Below are 24341 nucleotides of genomic sequence, written 5' to 3'. Positions count from 1 at the left end.
ACGTTGTCTCGCAATGACGTCATGGGTCCAGGACCCCTACTTTACTGCAGCGAGCTAAACCATTTCTGCTACCAGACCCGCTTCCATCGCATTCCCTTTTCGGAATGCGAGGTTCAGCCCACTGTCTGATTTCATCTCACTCGTGGACTCTCCGCCACGGAATAGACTCACTCAACTTCATCCTGTCGACAGCTTCTCTAGCCAAATGGGCAATCATCTCATTCTAAATGAATTTCCTGGCTCATCGGTGCTCAAAAATCTCACTTCGACCCTCCCCTGCAAACCCCCTTTGAACCACTACACGGGACGACCTCGACGATGCCAGCATCCAACCCCTCCACCTCCCCAGACGCCACGCCTCTGACCCTCCGCTTCATCGATCCCGCTGACCCAGCGCCAAAGAAGAAAAAGGCTCACAGGAAGAGCAGAGGAGGCTGCATACCATGCAAAAGGAGGAAGGTAAAGGTAATTGGTCCCAATGTCTCTCAGTCGAGGTCACCCAGACTCACAAGACTTACACGGGATCCAGTGCGACGAATCAGCCCCCTGCGCGAACTGCATCCGCCGCAACGAACCATGCACACGCCCGCAAAAGTCCTCCGCCCCAGAGACGACGTCGTCCTCATCGCCCGCCGCCGCCGCCGCCGTCGGCACGGGACCGGCACGGCCGGTAGACGCCTCGGGACCCGTGAACCTCCTCCACATGCAGCTCCTCCACCACTTCCAGCATGCGACGATCCCCACCCTCTGCTTCGCCGACGTCTGGGCGTCTGTCCTTCCGCTGGCCTTCCGGGCAGAGTACCTCATGACGGCCATCCTCGCCGTCTCGGCGCGGCACCTCAGCACTCTCAGACCAGAAGACGCCGTCTACGGGGAAGCGAGCCTGGCTCTCTTGTCCCGCAGCTGCGCGCTCTTTGGCGCCGAACTCGGCCGTGACGACGGGGCTGGGGGAGGGTACGACTCTCTCTTCTTCACGGCGCAGCTTATACACTATCTCACGTGGTGTAATTTAGAATTCGTCGATGGCTCTGACAATACCGACACCACTCTAGACCAGTCCCGGGACCAACTCTTCCTTCTCAGCTCCGGCGTGAGGATCTTCCTCTTCGGGACTCGGGCGCAGGGCCAAGACAGCATCTTTGCCAAGGCATGGCAGGACGCCCCGTGCGACGCTCTCGACAAGATCGTAGCGGAACAGGGCATGGATCGCGGCCGGATCCAGAGAGCCTTTCTAGATCGATACGATGAGATGACACCCAGAGGCCAAGGCACCACCCCGGAGCACCACAGCAACGCGGACCGTCAACGCGCCGCCTTCACCGGCATCGTGGAGCGGCTGTCCGTCATAATGGCCCTCTGGCAACACCGCAGCACGAATCCCCAGCCCCCCGCGACGCCCGACCTCGAGCGGTACGTCCTCGCCTTCCCGCTGTTTTGCTTCGGCCCGTTCCTCGACATGATTGTCGCAAATGACCCGAGGGCGCTGCTTGTATTGTACCACTTTTATGAGACCTCGCGATTGCTTCTCGGGGAGGACGACGAGGAACCCACGTGGTGGGCGTGTGACAGACTCAGTGCCATGCCAAAGATGCTTGAGCAGGAGTTGCGTAGGAAGGGTATACAGCCTGTGGTGATGTGATCCGGATCTCGGGATGAGCCCGTTGTTTGATTCAGGATTGTGGCAATTGAGCCAGGGACAGACTGCCGTCACAGCACATTCCTCGCGTGGGGGATCGCCAGCCCTGGCCAAAACAAAAAGACGCTACCAGAAAAGATAAGCAAGAGATAAACAATGGCCCTTCCAAGGTGGCGAGAAGATTGAAGAATGTATCGTGGAATGCGGACCCAACCATCTATCGAAAAATCGCATACCAACCACCACAGCAAGGGGCGTGAGAAAGAATTACCGCCTACAACCCCCTCTCTACTAGCAAAGAAGCTTCGTAAATAGTCCAACAAATCGTTCCACTACCAAGAACGCAATCCTCCGACTACCAACGAGGCCGTCGCAGACTCTATTCCCCCTCCCCATCCCTCCCTCTTCACGCGCCGCCGCGTCTAAAAGTGTATGCCAGTCCAATGTGGCGTGCCGGAGCAACCCACCCAAAGTTGCCAAAACGGGCCAGCTGAGACGCAGGGAGCTCTCCCGATACGGTTAAAGCGCAGGATAGCTGGGCTAACTCCCAGGTTAGCGGTACCTCTTCCAACCACCAAACAAACAGCAAAACGCACGACCTTTGGAGGTTGCTAAAAATCCTCCCGCCTGAAACTCTCAGCATTTCTGTATCGGTGGCAGGGCGGGCTAGACGGAGCTAGAACGGGGTATCCACATTCGCGGGGTCCAGAACCGCGCCGGCGATCGCTCGACTTACAAGTTAGACTTCTTTTCTTAGCCCGGCGTCCGTGGTGGCGCTGGCGTCGGTTCCCTTTCTTCACGATAGCGGTCTCGAACAACCAGTGTAGAGTGACGCTCCATTCCGGAGACTTGGTGATATAGTATTGATGAAAATGTTTCTTCTCTGTGGGTATCAAAATAGATGTGACAAAACAAAACTCCGTTTACACACTTTTCCTTCCCGTGTGCTCCCTATGCATTTCTACCTCGGTCTGTACCTTTCCCATAACGCTCTTGTAATGAGCCCAGGGGCTCCCAGCCCCAGCTCAAACGGCCCCCTCACCGGCTGGCCTCTGTTGGACGATCTCGCCGGCAGGTATGGCGGGGGCGGCGACGGGCTTCGGGGGGAAGACACCGTTGTAGTGGTGGTTGTTGTCGTGGGGGACGCCGGCGGGGCCCCTTGAAGGTACTCGCTCAGCTCGCTAGTGTCCATCCCAGGCCTAGTGGCGTCCACCACATGGCTCGTTTGGGTGGCCGGGGCCGATGGGTCTTGATCGACCGTGCTCGCCGGTGATAGCGGGCTCACACTCGCATACTGATGCGCAGATGTCTCATTCCTTTGCGCGGTGCTGGACGAAGCTAGGGCGGCGAGCTCGAGGTCCTCCTCTGACCTACCCGCAGCGCCCCGCACGACGACGCCGAGCAGTCCATCCGTCTCATCCAACGCCCCCATCTCCTCCCGACTGGCCCGGCTTACTAGTGGAAAGTCCACCGAGTCTCTCAAGTGTGCTCCCAGCCTCATCATGGCAAAGGCGTCCAAGGTGTCGGTCCAGGTGGGCAGGCTGTAAATGTAGCAGACGAGGATGATAAGTGCAATGGCCTGCATGCTGATGAGCAAGCTAATGGCGACGGTGGCGCCTACGGTGTACCGCGGTGCGACAAATTCGGTGCCGGCCAAGTTGTAAATGGTCCTCGCCGCGTCGTTGGATGCTGCGTCTTGTAGGACGGCCACGTTGGACAAGTACATGCCGACGCCGAGAGTGCTCTGTGCCACCTTGACGTACTGAAGGCCTTGTGCGATCCGGAACAGTGTCTTGGGGAGCTCGGCAAGCGAGCATCCCTGGTATATGGACGAGTACCACGAGTCGTAGTCGTCGTTGTGAGAGTTGTACGGCAGCTGCCACGCACCGAGGGGCGTCGGCAAAGAGCACGCCCTGCGTTTCGCATCGCTGTTGGACGTGGTGTTGTCGGGAACTTGGCCATCCGGGAAGGTCTGACTCAAAAGATCGAGTACAGCTTGTGGGTATGAGCCGTTGCCAAAGAGCGCCTCGGCTGTTGACCGCAACGGACCTTGTGCAGATGTCCAGCCGGAGAATCGGTCGCGGTTCCAGTCGTCTCCAGACTCGTTGGTGATGAGGTTACCCTGCCAATCGTAGTCGTGGAAATGCGCTGCCATGTCTTCGTCCGAGGGCCACTCGCTGATGATGTCGGATGTCACAAGTCCCGTTTGAAGGTTGCCAATCTCGAAAAAGGCACGGCTGGTTTTGGCGACACACTTGATGGTGACGTTTTGAGCCGGTTCCGATAAAAAGTCCTGGGTCTTTGCCGCCTCTGGACTAATCTGCGCGTCAATGTAAAGCACTTCATGGACGTCTTGGCGTCGCCTCGGGGGAACCCCACGAGGTGCAGAGCTGGTGGTATTGCGAGGCATGCACGTTCTCACACTGATGCCGAAGCCTTGGAGGGACGTTGTATACCCGTCGCAGTTGGCGGGGTACTCATCTGCAACCTGGCAAGCTGCGGTTGAGCTGAGCCGAATTGAGTGCTGTCGGAGAGGTCCCGTAGTGACGCCAGCGGGAATTGCTGATACCCAGAAGGAGTCGTTGTACGTCTGGTCCTCTCCCGTGACGAAGCTCCGGTGGTTGTCGTCGACTCGCCACAGGTTTTCTTGGATGTCGGCTGACGTGATGTTGACCATCTTCGTTCTGACTGTGTTGACGATTTGAGATGCATTGGACTCTCGGAGCAAGACGGGCTCGGCATCCTTGCCAATTGTCTGGGCCGGTTGTCCCTTGCCGTCGCATGTTCTGTCCCATTTGCTCAATGGTCGGAAACTGTCGCACGAGTACACTGGGCGGCTCGATGGCCGCATCAGCAGTGACTGTAGTGGTGGCTGCACGGCAGCTGTTGCATGTTAGACGGAGTAGCCACCCCCAAAAGGCTTGTAACGTACTGAGAAGAAGCAGTCCGGTGGCCAGCAGGAGATAGGACGACGATTGCCCGCTGGAGACAAACGCTGTCCATTTCAAGTCGGAAATGGCAAGCAGCTGCCTCACGGTGAGGGTCTGCTGCTTTGATCGGCGCTGTGAGAAGACGACTGCGCCGTAGGCCAACAGCGCGGCAACGCACGGCAGAGCAATAACAGCCGCCACAGTGCTGAAAAACGAAGCCGCAGCGATCCAACGGTGATATGAGTCGAGGTCTTGCCGCATAATGATCCCCCACGGGTCGGATGTCGTTTTTCGGTTAATAACGCAAACGCAGAGCCATGGTGCGATGAGAAGCACCAAGTAGGTGACGAGTATGTAAATCGGGCGGCGAGCGTATCGCAGCGGTTGCCGAGACATGTCGACCGGCTTCGAAGCCGTGTATCTCGGCGGCGGTCCTTCTGTCCGAGTCTGATTCCTGTCCATCGTGACTGTCCTTCTTGGAAATAGAAAGGACGAGGAACAACAGACGAAGGAAGACACAATCGTATTATGGCAATTGCCATGATTGCTCAATTGGCTGTTTGGCGCCTTTTTAGTTTGCCGCGAGGCGTTTGCACGGTCGCCAAGGGCTGGCTGACGGCAGCTGACCGCAGGGCGAATGCTGCAATTTCCCTGCGAGCCTAGAGGAATGCGTGCAGGAATGGAGTGATGGGGCACAGCGCGCACAGCATCCTTCGGGACGACTGCTTGCCACGCATGTTTTGCTTTTGAGACCAGTCAGTGCGACGGAGCGGGACATGGCATAGCTCTGCCGGTGCCAAATAAAGAGTATGCAGGATAAAGCCGTCATTCGGACATTCTGTCGCATGTGCATCCCCACCCATGTGTGTGTGTTGATTTACTCCCCATTATAAGTGTCCTGGCCGTAGGTCTCGTTGAGTGTTACGCGCGTTATAATTTCTTCGTTTTCCATGCGGACCCAGCTCTCCACCGACATGTCTGGGTCGTCGCCCTGCGTGAAGGAGAGCTTAATCATCCGAGCGCCGCGTTCCCAGGTGCCATATCCGCCGTAGCCCGTGTGCTTTGCAAAACAGAGGAATGGGGCCTCGGCGCCGAGTCCGGCGTCGTGGCCGGGCCAGGTCGAGCACCACGAGTCGCCGTGGTCGTGCCCAACATAGATGCTGTGGAGACCCTCGGCCTCGAGCAGCGCCTCGACGAAGGGGGCGTCCTCTCCGCCCTCGCCTTGGATGGCTAGCGGGCTGTCGGCATTCAACCCAGGGAACTTGGCGGGGTCGAGGTTGGTCTGCTGGGCCGTCAAAAAGACGTGAGGGGGGATGTGGACAAAGGCGACGCTGGGAATGACACGGCCGTGCTTGTCCTTGAGGTCGTCGTAGGTTTTGGTAAACCATTCGGCCGTCTCGGGGGCAACCCAGTTTGGAATGTCGTCCATGTTATCGGAATCCGTCTGGTAGCTAGTGCCGCCCCGGCTGTCAAAGAACCACAATAGCAGAATGGGGTCCTTGGAGTCTCCCTCGTAGACAGGGACGTAGTAGTTTGTGATGCCCGGGAGATTGTCGCCCATGGACGTTGTGTAACAGAGGTCGTAGCCTTTTTCGGCACGGAACAGCTGCTCGCGGTCCAGCGTGTGCTTGGAGTCGTGGTTCCCGTAGACGGATGCCCACCGCTGGTTCGTCTTGAGGAGGGGCGCGACAATCTGGTCAATGTAGAGCGTCGAGTTCTCCTTGTGGGTATCCTCGCCAGTAATGAGATCGCCGTTGAATACGACGAGGTCGGGCTGTTCGCTCTTCATGACAGATTGCATGACTCTGGTGGAATTCTTGTCCTGGTCAATGCCCCAGCCAAATTCCTGCTCTCCGTAGTGCAGATCGGAGAAAATGGCAATGAGGTAGTCGCGCTGGCCCGACACCTTGAGTCTTGGCTTGCTTATTGACGGCTCCGTCAAAGGCCACTTGCCCGGCGAAATCTTGGTCATCATCATGAACATGGCCGCGAAGCTGATGGAGAAGACCAGGACGAGCTGACACACCCTCTCGGCTAGTCGAAAGGATGACTGCGGCGGGCGCGGCTGCACCGCCTGCTCCAGCTTTGATTCCGGCATGATGGAGTGTTGTACAGTGGCGGGGTATGAAAAGGATGGAAACTTGATGAAAGACAAATCCGCGCGATGATTGGAGTCCAGCCAAAAACAACAAGAGAAACGATTCAATTGAAGGTAGAGTGGAAGTGGTAAGAAAAAAAAAAAGTTGATGGTATTGTATCAAAGATGATGCCCTGCAGATTGCCAAAGGTGATTTTCCGCCCGGGGAGCTTCGAGTGCTGGATGCAGCTGGGGTTCCAAGGGCCAAACAATCCCAAACAGAGCCAAAACGGGCCCACTGTGGCAGATGCCGTTTTTGGGGGGCATTGTCCCACCAAAACCGAGGGGCCCAAGCCAACCGGGAAAGACGAGACGAAGACGGGCGGGAAGGACGTGCAGATGGTGCAGAAACATCCACCCGGTGTCACCAAACCAAACCATATGGATCATCGCCCATTGGATACGTACTGTAGTAGTGACAAAGTCATCAAGTGTAGTCGAGTGCCAGGATGCTCGTCCGTTCTTCGCGTCGCCTCATCTGAATGACCTGCCATTGGCAATTGGCGCTAGGGGGTACGACATCATGATAGCTTGGAACTCCAGCTCGCAGCCCACCCACTTGTCTAAAATGGAGTTGTAACAATGTTATAAAAGTCAAGAAGCCGGTCCGGCGAGTTTCCTCCCATCAGGACAAACTTTGCTGAACGACCCGACTCGAGAATGACCCGGGTGTGTCTGTGCCTCTGTGCCTCTGGTGATTTGGTCTTTTGGAAATGTCTATCCTGGGCATCGCCGTGGTAGTGGCATCCACCAACCAGTGTTCACACACAGGGCTAGATTGGTAGTACGCGCCTCTACTAATTTGGACGCGTCGTCTCACGATGCCACTGACGAGTTGCATCACTCCGTGGGACAGAGGCCCCTGGAAAGTCGTGCAGTCCCCTGCACTTTCCCTGCAACGAAGCTCCTGGTCGACGATAAAGCTTCAGTGGGTCAAAGTACTCTCTTCCGCTGCCTGCTAGTTGAAAGCACTTGATACCGTAGACGTCGCTAACAGATGTCGTCTCTTATCGGACAAAGTACATGCGACCCCGTATCCAAGCTTTCCACAGCTCCAGTAGCAACTCAATTGCACCTTCCCAACTCGTCCAAGCTGCCGTTGCTCCTACCTCGGACTCGCAATCAAAAGTTGTTCCGATCTGACAATTGAACTCGTTGTAAATCGATGATGTGATGTCCCTCAGTTGCGTAACTTGACCTCTGCTCCCAATTGTCAGTCACCGTTGCTCGCGACATAGCACCGCGTTACAATGACACAACCACACATCCCCTCCAAGGAGGCGGACCTCTTCCGGGACTCTTTTCAGGTACCGCCCCCGTACGAGGCCGCTGCGTATCCCCGCATCCGGCCCCGCCGCACTCTCCTCCGAAACCTCATCTCGCCCCGCGTGCTCGTCTGCGTCTTCATCGGCGTCCTGCTCGCCTGGCACACCTTCCTCATTGAACGAGAGACTGTCATCCGCGATACTGCGAGACACGCGTCTCCGTCGGCCCATCTGGCCCGCTTCGATGAGTCCTTGAAGCACTGCGCTGCTCTCAAGACGTTTCCAAAGAGCCCCGAGCCAGAGACTCGTAAGTTCAACTCGAGATGGAACGCTGTCCGCGGCCAAGATAAGCCGGTAGTGCTGCGCAATATGACCTTCTTTGACGGCGAGTCCATTGCGCCCGAGCCAATGGATATCAAGTTTGAAAAGGGCTTGTTCACCGAGCTGGCAATAACGGCTTCCAAGTCTATCAGCTCTGACGGTGCCACCGAACACGACTTACACGGCCGCTTCGTGACGCCTGGTCTGGTCGACATGCACTCGCATCATGCCGCGAGCCTGTGGCCGGCTCTGTCCGTCACCGAGGATGAGAATGAAATGACAAAGACCTACGGCCCGCTCACCCCGATGCTGCGTATCCTCGACTCATTGAAGGCGTACGATGACGCTACTCGCATCATCATGTCCGGCGGCATCACCACGTCACTCATCTTGCCCGGTTCCGCCAACATCATGGGCGGAGAGGGTACCGTGATCAAGAACGTCCTCAAGTCGGGAGAGCTGGGCGAGTACGTCGTTGAGGAGCTGCTGCTCGAGCGTGATATCCCCGTCGAGGAGCGCCATCGATACATGAAGCTGGCCTGCGGCGAGAACCCCAAGCGTGTCTATGGCCACACCCGCATGGCCAACGCCTTCATCCTTCGCGAGCAGTTTGCCAAGGCCAAGGAGCACATGCAAAAACAGGACGAGTACTGCGAGAGCGTCGCCACTGTGTCGACCTTGTCTGATGAGGTCAAGGACCGCTTCGTCCGAGAGTCTGGCAGCTTTCCCGCCGACCTCAAGCTCGAGTCCACCGTCGGCATGCTCCGCGGCCGAGTCTCCATGCAGAACCACTGCTACCTCCCCGAGGACTTTGAGACAATGCTCCGAGTCACTGGCGAGTACGGCGTCCGCGTCCGGGCCTTCCACCACGCCCTCGAGGCCTGGCAGGTTCCCGAGATGCTCAAGGCGTACGGCGAGTAGGTGGCCAAATCCTATCCGTGTGTGAACCATGCTAACCAGCGCAGAAACGTCACCGTCGCTACCTTTGCCGAGTTCAGTCTGTACAAGTTCGAGGCCTATGCACCGAGCCTCTCTGCGGGCAAGATCCTCAACGAGCATGGCATCCCCGTAGCCTACAAGTCAGACCACACCGCGCCAGAGACGAACGCAAAGTACATCATGTTCCAAGCGGGCGTCGGCCACGCGTTCCACCTACCGGAAGAGAAGGCTCTGCAGTCAGTCACCTCTATTCCCGCCAAGGCCATCGACCTGGGCTACCGTGTTGGCTACGCTCGTCCGGGCTACGATGCGGATCTGGTTGTCTGGGATGCCCACCCGCTTTCTATCGGAGCGACTCCCCTGCAAGTTTACATTGACGGTAACCCCCAGCTGAAGCACCACATTGTTCAGGAGAGCATGGGCAAGGCGTTTAATGAAGCATCGACCAAGGAGACCTTCCCCGTGAAGCCCAACATGCGAACGGAGCTGGAGCCGGAGAAGAGGGAAGCGTTCTGCAGCAAGACCGCTAAGTCAAAGTCCAGTTTCGTCATCAACGGTATCACGAGCACATTCCTGGAAAACCACCCTCAGGTGCCTACGGTCTTCCGCGACGTCAGCGGCGAGAACTTTACTCTCGTGATTAACAGCGGCAAGGTCGCCTGTCTCAGCTCGCCTGACAAATGCTCGTCGGCCATCGCCAAGGTGGCATCCAAGTCCGACGTCACCACCCTCGACCTGTCCAACGGCCACGTTCTGCCCGGATTGACGGCCCTCACAGCCTCCCTCGGCATGGTTGAGATTGCGACGGAGGATTCCACCGGAGACGGCTTTGCCGACCCGAAGAAGGATGGGAACGATCCAGAGAACCTCGACTACGCAAAGTACGGCGTCCAGCTGGAGGGCAAGGCCTTTGCCCGCGCGCGCCTCGGCGGCATCACCCGCGCCATTACGCCGCCCCTTAGCGCCGAGGGTGGTGCTTTTGTCAACGGCGTCAGCGTCGGCATCCTCACGCGCACCGATCGTACGCTCCTCGACGGCGGCGTCTTCCGGCCCGAGGTGGCGCTTCACGTTACCATTGACGATAAGGCAAAGGAGAGCGTGGGCACCATTAGCACCGTTGTCAAGAAACTGCGCAAGATTCTCGCCGACGGCCAGGGGAAGCACAATGAGACGACCTTTGGCGAGGTTGCGTCAGGCAAGCTGCCGCTCGTGATCAATGCCAATAACCATGTGAGTCTACATTCAGCATATCAAAAACGAAGCTAACAAGGGCAGTGGGACATTCAGCAAATCATCAACATCAAAAAGGACTTTCCCGACGTCAACATCGTTATCCAAGGCGGTGCCGAAGCGCCCTTGGTGAGTACGCACATATGCTGCTGCAGTACAGGCCTAACGAAGATCTAGGTCGCCCTGGAGCTCGCAAAGTCCCAGATCCCGCTCATCCTCACCGAGACTCGTCCCGCGCCCTCCTCCTATAGACACCGCGATGCCGTCGTGGGCCCGCCCCTGACCCCGAGCGTCGCCCGCATCCTCAGCGAGGCGGGCGTCTACTTTGCAGTCGCCATCGTCACGGACAGTGAGTCGCATAATGTTTGCTGCGATATGTGTCTACAGAAAGAGCTAACAAATGGCCAGTCATGCCCGCAGACTACCGCCTCCACGACCTCGCCCTCGAAGCTGCGTGGGCCGCCAAGTACGCCAACCTCGGCGACAAGGAAGCCATCCGCCTCGTGTCCGGCAATGTCGAGGATATTCTCGGCCTGCCCAAGAGCAGCGACATTGTTGTGTGGGAGGGCAGCCCGCTCGAGTTTGGCGGTACCGTTGCCCTCAGCTTCGAGGTGGACCAGAATGACGATCTCGAGGTTGCCGCTTGCTGGCCGCACGAGGATGACCGATAGAGAGGGGTATGACGATGCCGTCTGCCGATGAGTAGAGAGGCACCGTCCCGGTGGAGGGTCGGGTTGGATCAATCGCTGAATCTGTCTCGGGTTGGGTGCTCATATGGCTGCGCAAAGTATGCAGCTGATATAGTGGCGGATGTTTCTTTTCACACGATGTGCTTCAGGACGAAATGTATATCTAGATAGTGTATAACAAAGCACATTCACAGCTTGCTAGGTCGTCGAGTGAGGGGCAGCGTCACGCATATACAAGCTATGCGAAAGGCCATGTTACATAGCTCGGTTTGTGCCATGTGAGGTTGTCAGACGTATACTATGCGGCACATCTAGAGTCTGTCACCGTTGCCACAACTATCCGGAGGCCAAAGCCACAGTGTCACGGGCCAGAACATGACAGAGTCGTCTCTGCCAAACGATTCGTTCCTGGACCAAGACACTCTCGAGGGACACAACAACTCAAGACTTCAACCTGCAACCTAGACGGATAAAGTCTTGCGTCGGGACAACCTTTCCCGCCAAACTGGGCAACACTAATACCTGCGCAACCCCTCCGAGGCCTTACGCAACTACCCGTCAATACCAGTAATCCCCGCGGGACCGTGACTGCCAGCCCTAGCCCCGACGCAAGCCCTTATCAACGGAGGCCGGGAACGCGGCACATGGCCAAACAGGCGCGCACGCACGAGCTTACTCGCAAGATGCGCCCGGGGGGAAGGGATTGCCAAGGGAGGTAAATAATGGAGCCAGGCGATTGATGGTGACGTGCTAGTGAGGCCGCACACGCAGGGACGGGAGCAGATTGATTTCACAAAGGGGCGTCGGGCTCGGATGGCGATTTGAGAGAAATCCCTCACAAGAGGTTTGGACACGGGACGGGTGTAATTCCGTCATCGTCCCGGAGAGCAGCAAGCCACGTTGATCTTTTCGGCTGTGCTTGCCTGAGAGCTTGGGTTAGTAATGGAGAGGCGACACGTTGCCAGAGATGAGATGGCACCGTCTGGCCTTGGTTCGGCTCGGGATGGTGCGGCGCCGTCGATCTGTCCCTGCGGTGCAGACGGGGACAGACTGACACTTTGGCTAGCAAGGACCATCGCAACTTCCAATAGGAATAAGAAAGCTCAGAGTGCATGACAAACTGCCGGTCGCCGAGAGGTGCGTTGCAAATTGCGACTAGAACGCACAATAGATAAGCTCGTTAAGCATGTCCGTGTTAATGGCGCGCAGAGATGCCAGTGATGGCCTCGCTGCCTTGAATGCTTTCTAGCCACGGCGTCGAGAGACAATTTGTTTCATCCTCAATCTGCCCAGTAGCGGCTTCTGGCTCACATTTGCCGATTGTCTAATTGAGCGGACCACCATTGGGGACCGGGCGTTTTGGAAGCGCGCGCCAGCCGATTTCCCGCCAGACGGCGGCTCAGGGGGACTCCCAGGACGCAAAGGGAGAGAGCCCCTCTGCCCAGGAAAGAGAGCTTGTTGCTATATGGGCTATTATGTCAAGAGAATTCGTATCGCCAGGCGCGACCGTCAGTCATCTCGCCTGTTTCCTTGGGACTTACTCGTAACCTGGTTTTCCACCTCTTGGCACTTTGAGACCCCGACGAGAGCCACCGTGGCGCGGTACCACCCCATGCAAACGTTGTGAACCGAGGGCTGGTCAACTTGGTAGGAAGCGGGCATCGTTCAATTTGGAGATGAAGAGAGGCGGTGTTGACGACGGTGGATTTGTCGGTGAGCCCTTGCCCAGACAAGGCCGTTGTTATTCCAAGATACATCGGCGATACTGCTCGAAGAAAACTGAGTAAGTCTCTGATCCAACTGTTTACGGGGCTGGCTGAAGACAACCTGGCGCGTGTCAAAGTGAGACTGTTGCAATTCAAGACAGAAGACCAAAAGAGGAATCTTTGTGTGGAATTATCCCGCGCGTGCGCACAAAAATAAGCCTTCGGAACGGCGATGTTTCGTCATTCCGGTAAAGCTTCTTGAAGCCAAAAGCTACAGCTGGATTCTCGCCCGGTCGGAGATGCATCACGCAGTTCCCAGCCACTCCAAGAACCACCAGTGAGGTGTCATGTGTGTTCTCGGGGGACTATAGATGCAATGCGCGAAGTGGTGGTGGTGCATACTGCACATCGGAACAGCCCTCAAGCAGGTTGCCGGAGACATGAATTTTGGCATTATTCTAGCGCTGGTCGATTCCAGCCATGCGAAATTTTCGTCGCAGTTGAGTGCCGGTGTGATGGCCAGGGGCTGATGCCAGGTTGCAGCCGGAGGCAGCAGTCAATCTCCCCGCAGGAGCGCCGCCGACTCGGGAGGACATGATTTGCCGGGCAGTCCGTGATTGTTTTCTCGAACACACGGGTTAACATGGGATGAGCGCCAGGATCAGGCGTTTCGAAACCCCACCAGCCGCTGACCCAGTCGACACCTCCAGAGTATAGAGTCTAGAGCTCGTGGGCAGGCCTGTGATCTGTCATGGCCGATCCCCAGCCTTTGGGGTATCGGCAGAGGTCTGGACTCTACTTGGCCGGATTGTGTCACAACTTTCTTGGACCGGATGGAACCGAGGGATTGGAATGGCGAGCGACTATTACATCGCCTTCATTCTCGCTGGAGGATGAATGGCATTGTTCGGCGGTTTGAGCCTGGGAATTGTGCCCCAATCGAGCGTCGCGCGACCAGAACAGACGTTTTGCGAGGGAGGGAGGTGGGGAACGACAAGTTGGATGCATAAGTTATGCAGCTAGAAAACTCTTTTGCCCGGCCAAGGCCAAGGAAGCCAGAGTCAAGACAACGGAGAGAGACATGGCCATTCCGTCGGGAGGCAAGAAAGGGATTGTTCGAAGGGTGATCCAGTTGGAAGAATGACCCCGAGATTCCCGAATGACAGGTTTGATGTCTCGCAGGTGATGTTGCTGAAGCTCGATGCGGTTGGAACTGTGTTCACTCTTTCCAGCCTTTCGAAAAAAGTCTCAAGTGCCGACTCAGATGTGGTTTCCTATCTTGTCCGTCTCCAACTTCCTGCCCGTTGCTTCTTGGGAAAAAGTCTCAAACCCTGCAATTTGGAAAGGGCGAGCCCCTGCGCAAGTGGGATAAACATCTGGATAACGCTTGCCCGAATACGGTTAGCGGGAAAGAAGGTAAACCGCAAACCTTCTGTTGTCCCTTCCTAAAGACATCGAGGCAGCAACGACAGACGGGACGTTGCGAGGTTTTGTGGAAGGCGCTGCTAATATCTGTTTCTTGTGTCCTCTGGCAGCATTCCCGAATCATCGGCAGCGTGCATTGCTTATTCAAGTCCATGGCAATGTGCACCGTCATCAACACCTCACGACATGCACGACGGACCAAGAGCTTGCAAGAGGCAGACACTTGACAGGCTGCCAGGACGTCATGGGCCGGATCATGGACGACGCCCTTTGCCCCTGAAATATAGCATCGACCCGTGTGCCAACCGCCACCAAGCCCTGAGCGTCGATAGTCGCTGGAGCCTGGTGGTGCTGGCAGCTATGTGTTTCCAAACGGGCGGACGCCTCTGATCCGCCAAATCAAACTTTTGCAGCGCCACAAACGGGCACTTGAAGCCCTTTGCCCAGGAGGCCGGCTGGCAGCTGGGTATCCTCTTCCGTGGTGTGGTCTCGGTGAAAGCTGACTGGACGCCACGTCGCGCGGCACAAACGCTAGCGAGAGAAGAAGCCCAGAAACCAGGGGCGAGTCAGCGTGCCTTTCTTCGTGCTAAGAACAGCTCCGGCGTCACACTGAGCGACAATTGACCTCGGGCCTGCACAATTTTGGCAGTTGGACATCATATTCAGCCAATGGGAAGTCGGCCACGCTTATGCACCATGCAGGAACCAGCCGTGCAGCACACCATCTCAACTTTTGTGCACTCCCGTCTCCTATCCAGTGCGTGAGTGCAGACATCAGATGAGCGGGGGTCCAAGGGGTCGTCAGCTTGCCGCCGTTTCGTTTCTTCTCAGCTTTTTGTAGTGGTGTAATGTACTATGGGCGATTCGTCTGGGCTCTTGTCTGTTCTTTTCCCATTTAGAAATGATGCGGACAATTCCTTGGTTGTGTCGAACATGTACTCGAAAATAGCAGCCAGGAGGTTACCAGAAATTAAGCATGTCCCTGTTCATCCCATCTCTCGAGTACATGGCTTGGGCATACATCTTAACACAATGTACTTTCATCTTGATTCTGACTGCCACGTTGTCGAGGTGCGACCCTGCTCACCACGCTCAACCTACCTTATGTACATTTACTGCTATCGCCCTGTGCTCGAGTACTTCATCGCCAGATGGCACTACCACGAACACTCCATGGCGTCACGGCTGAGCGTCCCTGGCCACCCTGCTAGCGCCTTCCTACCACCCGGGCCCCCTTCCCAGATCCAAGGTACCTCGCCGTAGCCTGCCAACTGCCATTCACGGTGTGCCCCCCGTCCCGCCCGGGTCTGGGTCCCAGCTGCCGTCCGATGAATATATTACTTCCCACTTCTTCCATCCTCCACCGTGGATCTACACCCCGACCTCACCTTCTCCATTCCACCACTTTTCCCTGTCGACACTTGCTGGGCATTTTATTCTCTCCTTTCATCATTCCTTTTCAACCCACAAAACGCTACAGCTTGCTGAGCACGTCCTCTCATTACAACTTCTGGACAGCCCTCTTTGACCTGTCTCATTCCACTCACTCACCACTTTCGTCACTCACCGAGTCGCGATATACACCCTTCACTTCACCAGGTGCTCCGGTATCAGCACCCATACAGTCCCTACTCAACCAGCAAGAGTCCCAGCGACCACTTTGATACCCGTCTCATACCGCACAATCACCCAACCGTACAATCAACCACCATGAAGTTCTCCGCTGCCACTACTTTGGCTGCCCTACTGGGCGCCGCCTCGGCCGGCTCCAAGTCCGATGACAGAACCTTTGCCGTCCTCCGCTTCAACAACAAGCAGCTCGTCAAGACCCGTGTTGATCCCATCATCAACCCCGGAAAGCCCGCGACCCACGTTCACGGCGTCATGGGAGGAAGCAACTTTGGCATGTCGGCCACTGGCGAGACTCTATCCCAGTCCAAGTGCACCAACGCCATGATCAACGGCGACAACAGCGCCTACTGGTTCCCGTCTCTTTACTTCCAGGACCCCAAGACCAAGGAGTTTGAGGCTGTCGATGTTTTCTATGTCAACGTCTACTACTTGTGAGTATAGCTGTCTTCTGGACTAAATCCTCTATTAACACCGCCCAGCTTCGATGGCACCGATGATGAGATCAAGGCCTTCCCCAAGGGCCTGCAGATCTTTAGCGGTAATTCCTCCGCTCGCGTTGCCCCGTCGTCTGGAGGCAAGGAGAACCTCGAGCCGGCGGACGGCCCCATCCAGCCTGTTCAGTGGACTTGCCCCAGATCCAACTACAACCCGCCATCGTACCCTGCCAACTCTGACGGCACTACCGCCGGCATCGTCGATCCCAACAATGACGGCTCCGGAGTCGGCTTCCCCGACCAGAACTGCGACGGCTACGCTTCTCCCCTCCGTGCCGATGTCCACATGCCTTCCTGCTACAACCCCAACGCTGCCCTGACTGACTACGAGAGCATGGCCTGGCCCTCGAACAAGGGTGCGTCGAACAGCCGCCGCAAGAACTGCCCTGCTGGATGGATCCACGTTCCTCACATGTTCTTCGAGGTCTACTGGGACACTCCCAAGTTTGCCAGCCGCTGGACTCCCGGCCAGGGCTCGCAGCCCTTTGTCCTCTCCAACGGTGATGCCACTGGTTACAGTCTCCACGCCGACTTCATTGCTGCTTGGGATGAGACCGTTCTCCAGCAAATCATTGACAACTGCAACGCCGGCTCTTCTGGTATGGACAAGTGCCCTGGTCTCCTCAAGGGCCTCAACACCAACAAGGACTGCACAATCTCCTCTCCCGTTGACGAAGTTGTCGATGGTCTCATGAGTAAGCTTCCCGGCAACAACCTCCTCACCTCCTTCGGTGCTGTCGTCAGCGGTGGCAGCGGCAGCGGCAGCGGTAGCGGCAGCGGTAGCGGCAGTGGTTCTGTTGCCAACCCTTCTGGTTCCTCTGCCTCGTCTGCGGCGACGGCTGCTTCTGCAAAGCCCTCCGCCGTCCAGCCTTCTGCCAGCAAGCCCGCCACCTCTGGCTACGTCAGCCAGGAGGAAGTCTCCAAGACATCCGCCATGGTTTCTTCCGAGCTTCCCATTCAGGTCGCCCCTGAGAAGGCCAGCACCAAGGCTGCCGAGACGTCTGCCGCTGCCGCCGTCCCTACCACCAACGCAGTCGCGCCCAAGCCCTCGGCATCTGGGTGCTCCCGCAAGACCAGGACCGTCTACAAGACCGTCACCGTCACCTCTCCCGCAGAGGAGTCCAAAGCCGCTGCGACCCCCGCCGGCTCTACCGACAACTACAAGGCCCGTCGCCACGTCCACGAACACGAGCACCTCCACCGCCACCGCAGCAACCGCAAGTAAGCGGGTTGTCCTTCGAACCTATGCGCGCCGCCAGCGTTTTGGTTGCGCTTGTATCAAACTTTTCTTCGTTAGACATTCTAGGGCCGTGGCTGGGATGGGAGTTTGAGACGTTGTTTTGTTTGGACACTGGGACTCGGCGGGGCTGTTTGGAAAAGCATCCCCATTTTCGTGCGCGAGCATTCGCGCCAATTTCTTCTTTTTTTTTTTTTTTTGACGATGATGATGATCAGTTACATACACACCTTTGAACCGGGGGAAAGCAAAGCTTGGGGAACACGAGCAAGCTCAAGGGCAACTGGATTCCGCTTCTTGTTTGTACCTTGGAACACATACATTTCGATTCTTACATGGGTCTCTGCAGACGAGGCACCGCATTTGGGAAGGGGTTTTGAGAGGTGGTTATTTGCTTGGTAGTCAGATAGACAATTGAGCCAACCATGTTACCACCACTGACAAGTAAGCCGTGTGAGAGGTGTAAGGCCCACCAAATTGGCGCCTGGACGTCAAATTAAGGTTATTTCGTCCACGCGAAACAAGTCCACCTCATTCAATTGCATTGCCAAACCCATGATCCAGATGCCGACTCAAAAGTTAATTTAACAAGTCGCAGTGACCATTTCTCAGCGAAGCAAGGGACACATCGAGACGGGTGCGTGTGTGACAATCTCAATTGGCCAAGCAATCAACACGCCCGTCCACTGCCGCCGGTCCCCACAAATTCTCCGAGCCAGCGGTGCCCACTGTAGAAATTTCTCTTCACCTCATCCGCCGATACCCCACAGCCGCACACCGAGACACGGCTGCGGTGACCAACGTCAATATACACGGACAGCCGGCACTATGTCGCTATATCACGAGGCTGCCGACATTCTTTCGGCGAGCTCCGACCACGGCGGCAGCTTAAAGAGTCGCGTCTTTGGCAAAAAAGGTCTCAAGTCGCCGCCAGCGCAGGTCTACGCCCTCGCACTGGAGACGTGCAAGTGGAGTGCCATCTTGAAGGAGGTCATCGAGGCGGCGGACATTCTGCGCCATGAGCGCAAGGTGAGTCTGCTGCATCGTCAAGTCGTTGACTGTCGCTGACTCTGCAGCTTACACCTTTGCTGGCGCTACTGCTGGTGCACGACTTCCTCCTGGCCAAGAAGGGTATCGCGCTGCCCCAGTCTCACGGTCTCAGGACAACCATTGAGCGGCACAAGGCGAGATTAACCTCTGAGCTCACGCGCGCCCGCCTGAGGAGGAAGGTGTCGTCGTTGGAACTGCTGCGGGCTGACGTCAACGCCAACGCGGACCCTGAAGGAAGACACCCTCGATGGATCAGGGTGAACGTGCTCAAGAGTACTGTGGAGGACCAGCTTGAGACCACTTTCAAGGGGTACGAGAGAGCGCTTTCCATCGAGGCCGTGACGCAGGCAACGGGAAAAGCCATCTTTATCGATACTCACATCCCCTACCTCCTCGCGGCATCGCCTGGAACGGATGTGACCAAGACGCAGGCTTATCTCAAGGGCGAGATCATTCTTCAGGACAAGGCGTCCTGCTTTCCAGCATACCTTCTGGACCCGCACTCGGAAGACGGCGACGTTATCGATTCGTGTGCGGCGCCGGGGAATAAGACAACGCATCTCGCAGCGATTGTCAAGTCGCATGAACCGGAGCAGGGAGCCCAGAAACAGACCATCTTTGCGTTCGAGAGGGACTCCAAGAGGGCCCAGACGCTGGAGAAGATGGTCAGGATTGCTGGCAGTCGAGGCATGACCAAGATTGGTCCTGGTCAGGACTTTTTAGACGTTGATCCCACGTCTGACACATACAAAGACGTCGGAGCCCTGCTGCTGGACCCCAGCTGCTCTGGCAGCGGTATCGTAGGGCGTGATTCGATGCCAGAACTGCATCTCCCGGAGGTCCCTGGCCCGCCTGGATCCAAGAACGCAAAGGGAAAGCCGTCCAAACAGGACGACCGCAAGCGCAAGCGGGACGAAAAGGAGGAGCCCGGTGCGGTAATGGTCGATGATGACGGCAACACGGTCGAGGTTCAGTCGGAGCAGGAGCTGCAAAAGCGTCTGGACGCGTTAGCCGGCTTCCAACTGACGCTTCTGCTTCACGCCATGACGTTTCCCGGTGCCAAGAAGATCACCTACTCCACCTGCTCGATACACGCAGAGGAGAACGAGGGCGTGGTGATCAAGGCCCTCGCGTCAAAGGTTGCGAAAGAGCGTGGCTGGACGATCCTACCGAGGCAGAAGCAGGTCCGCGGTATGCGGGAGTGGCCCGTCCGTGGACTGCCCGAGGCGGCTGGAGGTGATGAGACTGTAGCGGAAGCGTGTATTCGTACGTACAAGGGCGACGGTCACGGCGTAATGGGATTCTTCGTTGCTGCGTTTGCGAGAGAGGAGACGGTCGACGGGGATGGACCGTACTTGAGAGACGACGAAGGACGGATCGTGAGGGATATGGCCGGGATGCCGGTGCTCAAGAGCACAGGGAAGCCTGTGGTACTGGAGACGGCGAATGTGAGCGCGCCCGAGCAGGAGAATTCAAGTGAAGAGGAGAGTGAGGACGCAAGCGATGAAGGCAGCGGCGAGGACGAGTGGAACGGGTTTGACTAGGTCGGCTCTATGGAAGAGAGGTGGTGCTTGTAATAGGATAATCTATCAGTCTACTCGGGCTCTCCTTCGTATCTGCCACGACGTGTGTACTTTGACCTGCTCCTTCCTCCTCGAGGAACAACATCTATCTCCAGGAAAGCGGGTCCTCAGCCCTTCCCGGCAACACTTTTGCCTCGAGCCTTCCTTCCCTGCTCAGTCTTTCCAACTTGCGTGCCTTGTGTTTCTCTCAGCCTCGGTATATTTGCCCTCCTCTCGTAGGTGCACCGGGCTACACTTGGTGACCGCTTTCACATTGTTATGAATATCGTCATTTCCGCTTTGTCATGCATGCGGCAGAGACCGAACGACAAAGGGAACAAAGGCAGGAATGTTGAGTCACCGTTGATTATTGTATATTGAGAATGGCGTTTGGATCGGGATTTTCTTCATAACTGATGCTAGGCTTGCTTGTGATAATGGAAAAAGTACTGTAGAGTCGTGGTTCCCTGCAATGTGACCTTGAACAAGCCTGGACCTTGTCCAGGAGTCAATCCCTGTCGCCCATCAGACAGGGGTAACCGACGACATCCCACCCTTTCTATTCCATCAATCTCTTCCTCTCATCCTTCCAAAAACCACCAAGGAAAGAGAAAATGGTTTCTCATCGCTTTCTGTGGATGCTCCTGGTGCCATTGGTACCTGGGGCGGCGGGGCAGGACCAGGTCCCGCTCAGCAACGAGATGAGGTTGATTGCCTGTGAGTACATCCGACGGATAAAGTAGACATGAGCTGACAGTTGTAGGTGCCAAGGTAGGATGAACTCGATAGGGTGTGGTCATATTGCTGACCAAAAGGTTGATTGCAGTCTCCAGAGATCTCCAAGCACCTAACGGCAGAGTGGGAAGCAGCGCAATCCTTAGCCAACCTCCCCATGGCCTGGATCGAGGACGCCGCCGAGGACCACTGCGCAGACGCGCTAGCGACCGTCTACCCCTCCGTCAAGCTCTTGCGCGACGGCGGGCCGGCGGTTGACTACCTAGGTCCTATAACGAGCGACGAGTGAGTCTGCAGCCCTCCTCGCAGCAAAGCTAACACGCCTACCACCAGAATTCTACGTTTCAGCGACCGCGCCCGACGGCCTCAAGTCTCCAGCGTCTCAATCGAGGAAGCCGAGTCCTTTGGCAATAGCGACGCTTTTGTCTGCGTAGCTCACCTCGGTCCAGATGAGCCGGCGCTCCGGCGGGCCTTTGAGGCCGTAGCGCAGAAGCACTGGGCCGAGTTCACCTTTGGCATCGTCGATACGCCAACATCCGCGGACGCCAAGGTCGTGTGCCGCAAACACGACGACGAGAGCACGCACACGCGGAGCGCGGCAGACGGGCTCGAGGGCTGGATCCTGGAAGTATCCAGGCCCGTCATCGCGGAGCTGACGCCCTTGAACCACCAGCGATTCATCGACGTATGTCTTGCCTTGTCACAGCAGAAGCAGCTATAAAGGATACTGACGAAACACAGCGCGCCTGGCCAATCGTCTACATCTTCTCACCCTCCCCGCAGACCCGCGCCTCCATCCGCGCAGACCTCCACGACTTTGCAAAGAAGCAGTACGCCTCCCTGACACCCGTCACAGTCGACCCGAACCGCTTCCCCGACCTCCCCGCCAAGCTCGGCCTCGGCTCCGACGTCGCCGAAGACGCGTACCCCGTCGGCGCGGTCCACCAGGTCTCTAACGGGAGGATCTACCCGTACCCCAAGGGCAAGGCTTTTACGCCGCGCGAGCTGCAGGGGTGGGGGCTGGACGTGTGGCAGGGACGGGTCAAGCCGTGGACGCCGCCGGGGCAGGAGGCCGTCGACGACAAGGCTGGGTCGGTGAAGAGTAACGTGAGGGTTCTGAGCTCGCATAATCTCAAGGTGAAGAACATTCCGGGGCTGAAGATCAAGATTGGCGGGCGGGAGCGGGATGAATTGTAGGGCGATTGACTTTGAGTGTTGATCTATTAGTCTATGATTATACAGATGAGGGGGGGTCTATCTGGTATCTAATGTCGGCTCCTGTGGCCTGTCTAGTATGCTCTGAAAACTGCCCAAAACTCCTTGTAAATGCTAACATCATGCCGTAACACGTGCCGCTCCGGGTATCATTGTCTATCCATGCTCCCATCTCCAGATACGTAGTGAAGAAATGTCATCTATGCGTCGTCTAAGTTAAGCCTTGGGAGTCTCAGGCTCACCCTGGACGGTCCGCTCGTCATCGGACAAAACACCGCCGTCGCTGGCAGAGACAGACTTGCTGCGCTTGTGCTCCTTCTCGTGCGCCCGCTCCTCGGCCATGGCGTCGTCCTCGTTGACCTCCTCGTGCGTCTTGCGCATGCGCTCCAGCACTTCAGCGGCCTCGGCGGCGAAGGCGCACTTTGCGCGGATGGCGGGACCGAACTTGTAAAAGAGGAAGGGGACCGGCAGACAGGCGAGGGCGAGGAAGGCCGGGATGGACGAGGCCCAGTGGATGCCGAGGTTCTCGTACATTTGCGTAGTGAAGAGGGGGAAGGCGGCGCCGAAGAGGGACCGCATGACCGAGTTGGCGGCCAGGACGGAGGCGGCGAAGATGACGTACGAGTCGACGAGGTAGTTGAGCAAGCTGAGGAAGACGAGGACGAGACCCGCGGCGAAGAAGCCCGAGGCGATGATGGAGACGACCCAGTGGATCTCGGGGCCGTTGGTCCAGGCGAACCAGAAGAGGCCGATGGGAAGGAGGCAGGCTCCGACCATGGATGGCGGGAGACGGGCCTCGGGCGGGGCGAAGCCGCCGTGGGCGGCAGAGACCTTGAGGTAGCGGCGGCTGTCGAAGCCGGTGTAGACGACGGCAAAGACCATGCCGACGGCGACACCGAGGAAGGCCAGGCCGCCGACGCCAGGGGACCAGCCGCGGCCGCGCTGGAAGACGATGGGGAAGGCGGCGAAGAGCATGTAGAGGGTGCCGTAGACGATGGCCATGTAGATGGAGGTCAAGAGGACGATGGGCTCCCTGAAGAGGAGGATCCAGGGGCGGGAGAGGGCGACCTTGAACTGCTCGACGGCGGTCTTGCGGGGCGCGTGGGCCTCGTACTTTGAAATGTAGTTCTTGCCCGTGATCTTGGCGAGCTTGTCGGCGCGGCGGCGGAGGAGGACGGGCGCGTACGTCTCGGGGACGGTCAGGGCAACGACGATGAGGACGACACCGGTGAAGATGGCCATGAGGCCCTCGATCCACCGCCAGCCTTCCGCGACGCCGAGGAAACCACCAACAATGGGGCCTATAATTGTTAGCTGGGACTTACAGACTCGGGCAAAGGAGCATACCAATAGACGGGCCAAGGAAAGGAGCGGCAGCAAAGATGGCCGTGGCCAGGCCGCGCTCTTGGGCGTTGAACATGTCGGCAATAACACCGCCGGCGTTGGTCATGGGCGAAGCACCAAAGGTGCCGGCGAAGAAGCGCAGGATGATGAGCGTCTCAATGTTTTGCGCACCGGCGGCACCGGCGTTGAAGGCAGTGAGGGCGATGTAGGTGGCGATGAAGAGATACTGACGTCCGTACAGCTCAGAAAGGGGTGCCCACATGAGAGGACCGACGGCGAAGCCAACAACGAAGAGGGAGACGCCCAGGATACCAATTTCGGTCGACACCTTGAAGTCGCGAATAACCTCTGCGATACCTCCAGAGAAGGCCGTGCTCACAAAGGCAACGGCCAGGGTGGCGATGGCCTGCTCGATGGTGTAAGTCCACTTCTTCCACTTGGGGAAGGTCTGGGGGTTGTGGGCATCCTCGGGGAGGAAGTCAACGACAAAGGGAGCCTCGTGGGTGCCTTGTCCGGGGTATTTCCGTTGGAGGACGGCCTCTGTCACGCCGGCCTGGTCGAAGAGGAGGTGAAAGTAGTTGGCCTTGTTCACGGGCCTCTGGGCCTCGACATCGGCCTCGGTCGCCGTGATGGACGATGATGATGAGTGCGGCGTCGACGCCATGGTGACTGGCGGCTGGCTGGCTGTCCTCGTGGGTATTAAGCTTATCTAGTGTTGGACTGTGCTTGGATGACGATCGTCGTTGATGCTACGATAGGCGCTGAAGTCTAGGTCGGATGAGCGAGAGATCTGA

General features: G+C 57.3%; 8 protein-coding genes across 8 annotated transcripts; 5 read left to right on the top strand and 3 right to left on the bottom strand.

Annotated features, from left to right (window-relative positions):
* Positions 1-318: 318 nt before the first annotated feature.
* Positions 319-1639, top strand: CPAR01_13893 (uncharacterized protein; the record flags this gene model as incomplete). The annotated part of the gene is made up of 2 exons (XM_060498145.1): positions 319-459; positions 530-1639. 2 exons carry the CDS (start codon positions 319-321, stop codon positions 1637-1639), a joined length of 1251 nt encoding a protein of 416 aa, XP_060342879.1.
* A 958-nt stretch (positions 1640-2597) lies between these two features.
* On the bottom strand, positions 2598-5028 carry CPAR01_13892 (uncharacterized protein; the record flags this gene model as incomplete). Its single annotated transcript, XM_060498144.1, has 2 exons — positions 2598-4519; positions 4569-5028. 2 exons carry the CDS (start codon positions 5026-5028, stop codon positions 2598-2600), a joined length of 2382 nt encoding a protein of 793 aa, XP_060342878.1.
* Positions 5029-5443: 415 nt separating this feature from the next.
* Positions 5444-6664, bottom strand: CPAR01_13891 (calcineurin-like phosphoesterase; the record flags this gene model as incomplete). Its single annotated transcript, XM_060498143.1, has 1 exon — positions 5444-6664. The coding sequence occupies one exon, from the start codon at positions 6662-6664 to the stop codon at positions 5444-5446; it is 1221 nt and encodes a 406-aa protein (XP_060342877.1).
* Positions 6665-7953: 1289 nt separating this feature from the next.
* On the top strand, positions 7954-11129 carry CPAR01_13890 (uncharacterized protein; the record flags this gene model as incomplete). Its single annotated transcript, XM_060498142.1, has 5 exons — positions 7954-9206; positions 9255-10458; positions 10504-10587; positions 10636-10807; positions 10867-11129. The coding sequence occupies 5 exons, from the start codon at positions 7954-7956 to the stop codon at positions 11127-11129; spliced, it is 2976 nt and encodes a 991-aa protein (XP_060342876.1).
* A 4859-nt stretch (positions 11130-15988) lies between these two features.
* CPAR01_13889 (uncharacterized protein) lies at positions 15989-17629 on the top strand (the record flags this gene model as incomplete). The annotated part of the gene is made up of 2 exons (XM_060498141.1): positions 15989-16341; positions 16390-17629. The coding sequence occupies 2 exons, from the start codon at positions 15989-15991 to the stop codon at positions 17627-17629; spliced, it is 1593 nt and encodes a 530-aa protein (XP_060342875.1).
* Positions 17630-18469: 840 nt separating this feature from the next.
* Positions 18470-20235, top strand: CPAR01_13888 (NOL1/NOP2/sun family protein; the record flags this gene model as incomplete). Its single annotated transcript, XM_060498140.1, has 2 exons — positions 18470-18670; positions 18718-20235. The coding sequence occupies 2 exons, from the start codon at positions 18470-18472 to the stop codon at positions 20233-20235; spliced, it is 1719 nt and encodes a 572-aa protein (XP_060342874.1).
* Positions 20236-20867: 632 nt separating this feature from the next.
* CPAR01_13887 (uncharacterized protein) lies at positions 20868-22185 on the top strand (the record flags this gene model as incomplete). The annotated part of the gene is made up of 5 exons (XM_060498139.1): positions 20868-20970; positions 21017-21024; positions 21080-21273; positions 21322-21673; positions 21730-22185. 5 exons carry the CDS (start codon positions 20868-20870, stop codon positions 22183-22185), a joined length of 1113 nt encoding a protein of 370 aa, XP_060342873.1.
* A 234-nt stretch (positions 22186-22419) lies between these two features.
* On the bottom strand, positions 22420-24211 carry CPAR01_13886 (major facilitator superfamily transporter; the record flags this gene model as incomplete). The annotated part of the gene is made up of 2 exons (XM_060498138.1): positions 22420-23504; positions 23551-24211. 2 exons carry the CDS (start codon positions 24209-24211, stop codon positions 22420-22422), a joined length of 1746 nt encoding a protein of 581 aa, XP_060342872.1.
* Positions 24212-24341: the final 130 nt, after the last annotated feature.

The sequence above is a fragment of the Colletotrichum paranaense genome (assembly GCF_030867605.1).
Source record: "Colletotrichum paranaense strain IMI 384185 chromosome Unknown Scaffold_14.1, whole genome shotgun sequence".
Classification (NCBI taxonomy): Eukaryota; Fungi; Ascomycota; class Sordariomycetes; order Glomerellales; family Glomerellaceae; genus Colletotrichum; species Colletotrichum paranaense.
Note: the sequence above shows the minus strand (reverse complement) of the source record. Positions and strands in the feature narration are given on the sequence as shown.